Genomic DNA, 11,022 nt, shown 5'->3' with positions numbered 1-11,022 from the left:
TACCTAACATGACGCTCCATCATTATTACTTATATAATAGTAAGTTAAAAATAAAAGCCAGCTCAGCCAGGCACAGATGTATCTAGCTAATCAACCAACTCCAACCCAGCCACATTTCTACAATAGGTCGAAGAGATGGGGCGCACACCACACTGAATTCTAATCGGAGGGTGGTGAAGGAAACACCATTGTGGGAAGAAAGAGTGGAAGATCAGGTGGTAAGAGGGGAGATGGTAATCGGACTATCAATTGGCAGAGTCAGGTGAACCGTAGCCATAGGGGTTCTTGCTGGCCCAATTCCACTGATCCCGGCACATCTCGTCAATTCCATACTTCGCTCTGCGAAACAGTTCATTCCAACAGTTCACAAAGTTAAGAAACTCAGTAACCACTTCCATAAGCACATACTCAAAAGATGAATTGAAGAGAGAAAAGGCAAGCAAGGTCACAACAAAGAAAAAGTATCAAAGGGCAATGCAAATGACCACAGCATGTGAGGTGAACAACAGCGTATCATGCATGCATCGACAGTCTTTATGTGCACAAACATGCATATAAATGTAACCTCATTTATTGACAAGAAGAGGTGGGGCATAAAAACGAAGCTAGATTTGTGGAGAGATGCTTTAGTATCTAAAAGATTTAAAATTAGTTGGACTAAAACAGAATATATAGCATGCAATTTTAGTAACAACAATAGCAGAAACAAGGAATTAGTTAAGATTGTTAACCGAGAAGTTTCCCAAAATGACCACTTCCGATATCTTGGGTCAATAATTCATGAGTGGAGAGATTGAGAAGCATGTTGCAAATAGAATTAAAGTAGGGTGGAAGAAATGGAGACGTGCCTCTAGAGTTTTACTTTTATGTGATCGTCGTGTACCACTCAAACTGAGAGGGAAATTTTAAGTTATAAAACCAGCCAAACTTTATGGGACAGAATGTTGGGCAGTTAAGGAATGACATGCTCATAGGGAATGACATGTTCATAGGATGAGTGTAGCAGACATGAGAATTTTGAGATAGATGAGAGGCAAGACAAGGATAGAATTAGAAATGAATACATTCGAAGGAACGTTTTGGTCAAGTGCAATGGAGACTAAGAACAGCTAGGAGTGAGTTGGTACAAGTTGAAGGCTCTAAAAGGGCACAGGGAAGGCCCAGATGGACAGTGGTGGACGTAGTAAGAAAAAAAAATTAATGACCTATTGTCTTATTGAAGTCATGGCCCTTAAGAGTGGAGTGGAGGAATGGGATTCTTGTATCTGACCTGATTAATTGGTATAAGGCTTAAATGATAATGATTATGACATGTAAACTCATTGAAATGAACACAACTATACACTTACTTCCAGTTGAGCTCGCGCTCTGCTTTGTCAGTTGAACCATAAACAATTTCTGCATCACCGGGTCGCCTTCCAGCCATAACAAGAGGGATTTTCTGCAACAGAATCTACTTGGTCAGAAAATAATGAAAGAGAAGTAATTCATCAAATATATAAATAAAAGAAGAAAATATAGTAGAGCCAAAACAATTGATATGCATGGAGAAAAATGTCAGGGTCATATAATGGCTGAAAATGGTTGCAGATGAATCTTTTAAATAAAGAGATGGAAAATTTATCAGGTTTCTAGGTCCTCGATCAAATTCAAACCATTTCATCAAACTTTTGGATGTTTATGTGTCATATCTTAAGAAGAAGAAGAAGAAAGAAAGAAAATCAACCAATAGAAATTTGGAAGAGAGGATATCCACTATAATTTAACATTTATATAAGGGCAGATGGTAATACAAGACAGTACCTTGCCAGAGGCCTTCTCAAATGCAGCCACCATTTCCAAGACAGAAGTTCCCTTTCCAGTTCCTAAGTTGTACACTTCACAACCTGTAATGTCCAAATCAGCTTTTTTCAAAGCAAAATCTTCGAGTTTCTTCAGGGCTTACATCCCTTTGAAACACAAGCAAGCAAAATATAAGATGATATTGAATCTAGAAGGGAAATTGATGATCGTGACCAAACAAACACACATACTCAACAAACTTACATCCAACTGACATAACGCAAACAGTTTATATATACCCAAGGCTTGGTCAGCAGTCATTTCTTATCATTAGGAATCAATTAGCATTATGAAGTAAGAAAACTTCACATACCAACTTACTACAGAGAAATAACAACATGAAGTTGGTTTCATGAGCAACAGTAGAAGTGGATATTTACTTCTTTTTTTAAGGCAACAAGGTTCCTTTCACATTTCCTGTTCTTTTCCCAACATTTCCTTTGAGCTCTCATGATGTTGTAAGCTCTACATGCTGTCACATTCACCAACATCCCATCTGAGCCATGCATCAGGCAGTCCCCCACAGTGTAGATGCTGACCCAATGCAAGAATGACGCTGGTCCCCTCATCAGGCAGGCCTCGCATATGCATTGAATCCAGTCTCCCGGAGTGTTGGGAGATCTTTTTAACAACCGTCAGCTTATTAATGAGCATGGCCTATCTGATGTGTTGAAAGCCTAATTATGAGCTAGCTCAACTACATAGATGGGCCACTCAATGTACACAGTGCATGTGCAGAGGCTCATTTGGGTTTAGCAAGCTACTGATTAATAAATTTCACTTTCTTTCTCTCTCTCTTTTTTTTTTGAAAGATAACAAAAACCGAATAAGCTTTCACATCATTTTTTATTTTTACTTTATTTATTTTATTTATTTTTTTGAGAAGGCCAAAGATTTTAATAAAATAAAGAGGAGAAATGGAATTCTCAATGCACAGAAATCATTTGTACGAGTTCCCCACAGTTTCAACTCTACTGTGGTCAGGACCTTGTTCCTTTTTTCTTTTTCCTTTTTCTTTTCTTTTTTGGGGGCCCACTTTGTTAACCATATGATTTAGAATGACTGCTGCAACTATTTGGAAAAAATTTCCATCACTGAAAAACATGAAGAGATGGAAGGTTGGGATCTTTATGACCAATCTTTATTTTTATCAACACATCCTTCCACAGAAACAGATAGCATTAGGATGAAAATATGAGTCGCAGCAGTACCCTTACCGATATTGGAACCTTCAAATAGCTTGCGCAGTGCAGCAATATGTCCATCTGACAAGTCAACAACATGGATGTAATCCCGCACCTGAAAATGAAAGAATCATCAAGATAATACATGTCTAACAGAAAATAGAAAGTAAAAATAATGAAGAACTAATTTTAACCATACCCCAGTACCATCCTTTGTTGAATAGTCATTCCCAAACACTGTTAGTGCAGGCCTCCTGCCTACAGCAACTTGCTGTACAAAGGGCATAAGATTGTTTGGAATTCCACGAGGATCCTCGCCAATATCACCACTGGGATGAGCTCCAACTGGATTGAAATATCTGAGTAGTATGATCTTCCAGTCAGAGTCTGAACGGAAGATATCACGGCAGATCTCTTCAATAAAAAGCTATAACAATAAACACCATATGCTATTAGTTAGAAGGATGGTGGGTAATACACTGATATTACACATGCCCCACAAAAGAAAGAGAAAAGAACCTTGGTCCGCCCATACGGATTTGTTGCACATAGTGGGAAATCTTCTGTACAGGGAACCTCCTTTGGCCATCCATAAACAGTAGCTGAGGATGAAAATACTAGCTGAAACATTTTGTACATCAAGTGAATATGAAGTACAAAACATGTAGACCATAATTTGGCTAGAACATGAACCACAAAAGTGAGACATAGATAATGACCACTAACATCAGATTTTTGATGCCATCGAAAAACAGAGGACTCAAACATGAGAATCAACCACATCTCAGACCTACAGAGCTGAGTCGAAGCCAAGATCAAAGACCCTGTGGGTAAACTAAGACTTCACCTGGAGAGAAGTCAACAGGTTTCAGCTGAGTCATATATTCTTAAACATTTTTAGTCCCAGGACTTCGGATTATAAACTCAAAGAGAATCAGCTCAGGTCAACAGCCTTCCATTCCAAACCCAAGAAAATTGCTCTTGAGAATTAGTTGAAGACATTCAAATGCTATCAAAAATCTGCCATGCACAGGCATCAACTGTTCTCGAGTCTGAGACAGCGATCCAACAAGCTAAGCTATGGTTCTTTTCTTTTTTTTTCCAATCAGACCATCACCACGCATACACTGTTTGCAAGTACACCAATTCATAAGTTAGACAGCCGATGGGTAATTCATTAGCTTATATTCAAACACCCACGGGATAAGCTTATGTGAGAATTTCCTTCAAATTTGACAATAATCTGGTTCCACATCCGTCCATTACTAAAGGAGATGTTTGGCCAAATGCAAGATTTGGTTTTCTTTAATGGCATTCCCAATTGACTAGGTATATTCAGAAGGTTCTATTTAGTGTTCTGGTTCAGTGTAAATGTGTTATTAAGATCCATCTCTTCTTCCAGCAATGTAACATGTATTCGTGGCTTTTCTTTCTTGATTACCTGGTATTCATAATTTCATATTGTAAATACCCAAGCCTTTGCAAGGGGCAAAAGGGGATCCCGGGGACCAACACTATGTCGTGTTAACGCTTGGTGGTGACAACTCCAAGTACAGAAGAAGCGAAAAACAAAACCACTTACAGTAAAAGAAGAAAGAAGGGTTACTGGCTGTAACAAGTGCAATATTCAAGAATACTTTGAGATGGATGCCTGAATTCACAGGGCTAGCTTTTTAACATCATCAAGACATTCATCTAACGAAGTGTAGATTGGAAACTCAAATCCATAGATTTTGGCATTTCTACTTTTCTGCTCATAGATTCCATTAACTGAAAGAAGAATAGGTTGATACCTTCGCCAATCAAGAACAGGAAGAAGAAAAGAAGAAGGTTAAGACTTTGATTGAACAAGAAAAGAACAATGAAGCAACAAAAGATGTTTGAAGCAAGTCCTCTCCAGGAAACCTATTTATTCCATAGATTTTTCACAGATATCTCCCAGATAAAACATATGACTTCCCAGATAAGTAAGCACGGGTTCAATACCTTTTTGCACCCATGGGCAGCCATGACTTCCAAAAGATTTATTGTGCCAATAATGTTGTTATTATAGTAAAGCAGTGGTTTCTGGACACTTTCACCAACAGCTTTCAAACCAGCAAAGTGAATGACAGCGTCGAAACTGCAATGGAAGTGGGAAAGAAAGGAAAGAAAAGGTCAAACCATATAATGTAATACTAAAAGGAGGCCACACTGGTATGGCAATAGAAAAAACAGAAGCAAAAGCTGCAGCAATGCTTAAAAATACAAAAGAAAAGAAAAGGAAAGAAAATAGTTTTCAAATGTTAGGGCCTCTTTGGGTGCCACCTATTTTTCATTAAATTTCAATCTACAACACATTTCACAATTTCAAAGAACAATTATTGAGAAGAAGTGATTTACCACCTCTCACACATGTGAGATTGTGCACCAAGTGTTCGAGATCCTAATCATCCACCTGAGTCACCATCACAAGAAACAGCCTACCATAAAATGTTAGGGCCACCAGACTACCAGGTGAGCTGCATGTGCAACTGTCGGTACACTTCCGACAGGAACTCCTATGGGAGAAAGTACATCAAATATGTTTTTGGCTGGCCCCCAAACATGCTCTCAGAAAAGCACAGTAACAACTGTGAGAACAACTTGGTTATTCTTTATGAATAAAAACTTCACCAATTGATACTGTTTGAACATGATGATGAATGGAATTAAAAGACAGAGATAGATAATCATCAAAACCCAGCAATTGAAATAGCAAACAGAAATCAAAAGGAAAGGAGAAATTGCAACAGTACTCTTTGTTCTTTTTTTTGCTCATAATTACTAATGCTACTCAAAATTTATTCACGGGGCATAGCCATGAATGGCATAACGAGGTAATGTTCAGACTTCAAAACTGATGGAAGTGTAGCAAGCTACAAAGAAAGCTTGTTGCAAGGGGAGTATAATCAACAGCAAGAACTAAGAAAACCTTCATATTGTAAAACTGGAAACTATTCAAACTGTTCTCCCGTGTGATACTTGGGTGGGTTCCAACTTCCATCAAAAGAAGTAGAATACCCAACTCAAATACTCAGATGAGGATAAGAATATGGAATCCCACTTCCTCAAGTCTTCCAGTTTAGATCTACCCAGGTTTTGAATTCCACACATATTAATCATCTGGAATCTGGGGTGAGTCATCCTAAATGGCAACAAGTTCAACCTCCCAATGCCAATCTGCCTTGATGTCCACAAGGACACATTTCCAGTTCTATCTTGCAATGCTCTTGGATGCTGCCTCATGGGCCCCCTACAGGGGCTAAATCTTTAGAAAATTTGCCCAGTTTTTCTAGTTCACACTTCACACAGAAGAAACAGAATGATACTGCATAGTGGAAAGCATTTAGACGCTGGAAAGGAGAATAAATACATGGAATCATCTCTTCAGCTTCCTACATTTCACATCATGAAGCTCGACTTTGATGATAGTTCCTCGGGAAATCAAGGCCAACGTTGGTGTCAGTGCAGCAATGGGTTGGTTTGGATCAGGTCAAGTCAGCCCAAGCCCAATTACAATTGGTTTACTGAACAGGCACCAAAATCCATGCCCGAGTGGCTGAGCCCAGCAAATGACTAGAGATGAGATAACCAGGTCTGTCCGATGAACAGGTTTCAAGGCTCGAGCCCAGCCCAACCAGATCCACTTATGAAGAAATTGCATTGTGGGATCTTGAAATGCAAACCTGTAAGCTTCCACACATCTCTACCACTAAATAATGTGCACAGTTGTCGACCACCAGTTATTTATGTACAGATAATATATATGGGCTGGTGGGGTCAGGTTGGTCTAAGGTCAACCCAAGACCTAACCATTTACTTAAATGGACCATGGTTCCTAACCAAAGCACACCTGAAACATGATAAACCCAACCCAAATCTGGCTTTTAAGCAGCTCGGGCAGGTTCGCCTGTGGGTAAACCTGTTCATTGGCTGCCCAAGCCAGAGTGGGTTGGCCTGCAGATCAACACAGCCATTGGTAGCTCTAGTTGGAGTGGGATGCATAATGTGGGTGGAGTGATATGGGTTTCTCAAAGTTCGATCAGGGTGTCTGGTGCAATGATTGTGCATTTCTGGAAGCCAATATAAGAGTTGCCAGGTTGTGTTCTGGCAGTTTGTGGTGGAAGGAAGTTGATGTAACACAATTGAGCAGGTTAGCAGCTCTGAGGCTAGTTGCATGATCCTTCTAACGAGGTGCAGCTCCCACTTCAGTTGCACTTCAGACTCACACTCTTACTTCCTAGCTGTTTATACTTGCTAACATTTTGAAAGAGACGATTCCTTGCTTCCACACTCGAATCTCTTACCACTTCGCTTCACCCATCATGCAACTCTCACTCTTAAGTGCTTTCTTTTGAAGTTAGCATGCTTGGTTGAGGGATAAGATGGATTTTTCTATCAGCAGATAAGATAGATCACAAACATTTAGAGAGGCTGATGTGAAGGCAGATGGCATTGCTAGGGAATGGATGGCTTGGCCTTCTTTGCTGATTGGTGACCAACTCTGTAAGTTGTACTTTTTTTTCTGTCTCTTTTTAATAACTTTCTAGTTTCCAATCAAAAGAAAGAAAAGATCATGAGGATTTGGAAAGAAGCTTTAAAACTTCATGCCAAGGAAAAAAGAAGTAGATTTGCTCACTCTTTGGATTCTAAACAAAATATCTGCAATAGCACGAATGTAACACAAATTGGATGTTGGAAGCAGGAAGCCTCAATGGGATCTGAGCAAGAGATCTCAGCGTAGAAATCGATAGAAATCAATGCGATATCACATGGTTGCACCTAGAAAATCATAGCAATCTGGCAAAATGATAGAGCCAAAAACTTGATCACATGATCATGAAGCATCATTATCCACAGAAAACCAGAACATGTATGAAAATGCATAAGATACGGAAATTGTATCTGCAAAAAAAAAAAAAAAAACACGAAGAAGAAGAAGAAGAAGAAGAAGGTCTATAAATACCACTAAAAATAATGAAAAGATTTCCCTAATAGCTATGTCAACATTCACCAAGTAGGCATTTGGCATGCAAAGGGATACTAAAGGTGTACAAATACCACTACTGAATAACGAAAAGATTTCACTAATGCTATGTCAACATTAGTCCAGTAGCCTTATGGTATGGGGCCTGAGACATGTAAATTTTTATAAATGGTCTGTCCTTGTTACATGGCAGAATAAGTATAGAGAACCTCAGGCTTAGCACTAGAAGGGTGCACAGCATTTCTCAAGCTTTAAAGAAAACACCTCATAGTTATCTCTTTGCATAGTCAGACATAAACTGCCACTCCATTACCCCCTGCTTACTTGCCCTTTAGGGGTGCAGTGGAACTTCTGCCATGGCTGGTTCCAAAGCCGGATAAAAGAGGACGGTTGATGTCCTGTGGCAATCTATCACATATGACTGAACCCGAAATTGCTGGGAGAAAAGCTGTGATGATGATGACACATATGCATAATTACTCTCCATTCAAACGATTCTGATCTGATGAGAATACATGCATCCATAGCATCAAGTGAAATAAATGTGTAAAATCATTAGACAGCAATGAGAATGCACTTAACACAGCTGGGATTCCTATCATGTATCAAAATGTATTAAGAAATGATTAACAAGAAAAAATAAGGTCTCACGTTGACGAAGCAAAGATTTTGTCCAAGGCTTCTTTGTCCCGAAGATCAACCTGCACAAGAAAGCAGAAGATTTGGTCACCTAGGTGCATCAGAGAAAGCTTAAAGACGAGTAACCACACTTAAAGGGACATGAGAAAGATAGGACTTCATATTTGTCACTCTAAAGTTACTGAAAAAAACTGAGAATCACATGCCAAAAAGAGTAGGTATGCATAAATTTTCTAAACCTTGACCAAGTCAAATTTTCATTTGAGAGGCCAAGTCAGCAAGTCGCCTGAGACATTAGTCAATAATCCTGCAAGTCAAGATAGAGACCAAGACAGAATGGCATGAGTCGCCCAGGGGGCAAACAATTATTGTGCTAGAAATACAGAATATATTGTTTATTATTATTGTTGTTGTTGTTGTTTCTTTGAAAAGCAACATATTATTTATGTTAGATTCATAAAGTTGGCAAACCTCACCCTTAGCACCTTAACATGTGTCTGAATGTACCAGTGAAATGAATTGCAAACATTCTTTCTTTCTTTTTCTTTTTTTCCTTTTCTTTTATAGGTAAGCTGAGCTGGAACCTGAGACTTCAATGTTGAAACATGCCCTGTCTATCATTGAGCTACAGGTTCAAACACAACAATTCTCACACGTAGATAAACATTCATTTTGGTACAGATAAGATGGAAAAATAAATATACAAGGATGCTTCCTGGTTGTTATTTTGTAATGAAGAAATAACCCTCAAATTGCAGTTAAATTCCTTCCAGGACCAACTTGAAAGCAATACAATGGCAATTCACCACCAAGTCCCACAATTTGAATACTAGGGAAGGAAACCACAATCTGGCTATTTTCACTTTAGAATATTTGGTGCAAGGGACATTCTTTTTACCAGATGAGGAAAAAAAATAATTTAAAAGAATGTTGGAAACAGGTAAAAAAAACAAGCGGTCTACATCTGATTCTGGGTGTGTTTAATCACACTTTCCACCTCTCCATACCTTCCGAAGCTCCATTTAGGTGGATCTAGAGAGCCAGAGTTATTTCTTCACCACCAGCTACAGCAGCATCAGATGTTTTGATGATTTGGCCCCTTGATGTACATGGATTCGATTCCTGTGAACTTCCTTTTTTCCTTCATCTATTTCAACTTTTCAAGTTAATGGAATGATGCCGATGATGATTAACTATTCCAATTTTCAGTGTCATGGTTTCCTGGTACATATGGAAGTGTTCTGAAATGCAGATTATGCTCAGTGTGATGATAAATGGATGACTTTTGTTCTGTTTTCTTTACTTTTAGGGCTAAAATTGCGGAAGAACAGAAAAAAGGGTGATCAACCGTATTTACTACTATTCTTCAATGTCACGTTTCTTTACTTTTCTTCCTTTCTTCTTTATTTCTCCATCTCTTTCTAACTTTCTTCCCTTCCTTTCCTTTTTGGGTGATTCCTCAATGTCATGATAGATACTTCACAGGAAGAATGCTTCTATGTGGGTCATGTTGGTAATTTGCGATAAGGCATCCAAGAACACAAGGAATTTATGACTCAAATGCAATTCCTTTGGAGCACATCATTATCTCATATGTATCAAATGCACATAATTTCTAAGAGATTTATGTATGTTCACGTCTGCAAATTAATATGAGTATTCATAATATATTTTAAAAAGAACAATAGCATGAAATTTTACAAGCACAACACTCGCAATCCTCTCACTGATCACGATCAACAGATCAAAAAGCGGATATATGAATCCACAAACAATAAGAACAGATCGGAGATAACTCTCGATAAATCCATAAACTACAATAATAGATCGAGAGACCTAATCATCCGATCAAACAATCCCACGGTATCTCTTCGATAGATCGAATGCGAGATATATATTTTTAGAAGAAATAAAAATTTAAAATAAAAAAAAAAAATTAAAAAATTAAAAAAAAAAAAAACCTAGAAAGTGTATATCTTTCACCTGATGGAAGATGAGGTTCTTTCCGAACTCCCCGGCAAGTTCGGTGACTCTTTTGATGGCGATATCGGAGGAGTTGTCGAGATTATCGACGACGACTGCCTTGAATCCTCCGAGCAGAAGCTGAAGAACCGTGTGGCTGCCGATGTATCCAGCTCCGCCCGTAACTAAGATGTTCTTCGTCATGGCTGAGAGAGAAAGAGTTGCAGAGAAATGAAAGGGGTAGAAACGAAGTGAAATCCGAGATCTGAAGAAGAGGGGGATTTTATGTCTGGATCTTCTCACGCAACCACCAGTTGGTGAGTAGCGATCCAATAACATAGAAATATATTTATTTAAAATTAATAATTAAAATGTAGATTATGAGAT

The 11,022-nt window shown here is 38.6% G+C and overlaps 1 protein-coding gene across 1 annotated transcript; it reads right to left on the bottom strand.

Moving 5' to 3' along the window:
* LOC131245174 (UDP-glucose 4-epimerase GEPI48-like) lies at window positions 1-11,022 on the bottom strand. The gene is made up of 9 exons (XM_058244447.1): window positions 10,657-11,022; window positions 8,686-8,735; window positions 5,013-5,148; window positions 3,546-3,647; window positions 3,226-3,453; window positions 3,060-3,141; window positions 1,804-1,886; window positions 1,350-1,441; window positions 1-339 (listed from the first exon to the last, which is right to left on the bottom strand). Exons 1-9 carry the CDS (start codon window positions 10,972-10,974, stop codon window positions 246-248), a joined length of 1,185 nt encoding a protein of 394 aa, XP_058100430.1. The 5' UTR covers window positions 10,975-11,022; the 3' UTR covers window positions 1-245.

Source organism: Magnolia sinica, chromosome 5 (genome assembly GCF_029962835.1).
Source record: "Magnolia sinica isolate HGM2019 chromosome 5, MsV1, whole genome shotgun sequence".
NCBI classification, from domain to species: Eukaryota; Viridiplantae; Streptophyta; class Magnoliopsida; order Magnoliales; family Magnoliaceae; genus Magnolia; species Magnolia sinica.
This window is presented reverse-complemented; position numbering and strand designations above follow the sequence as displayed.

Bases quoted from the DNA above. Each gene is read 5' to 3' on its own strand.
- LOC131245174 (XM_058244447.1), bottom strand. From the start codon at position 10,974: ATGTTATTGGATCGCTACTCACCAACTGGTGGTTGCGTGAGAAGATCC. The intron at 3,454-3,545 runs GTTCTTTTCTCT...TTATTGTTATAG, and splicing joins ATCCGTATGGGCGGACCAAG to CTTTTTATTGAAGAGATCTG. The intron at 1,442-1,803 runs GTACTGTCTTGT...ATTCTGTTGCAG, and splicing joins TTGAGAAGGCCTCTGGCAAG to AAAATCCCTCTTGTTATGGC.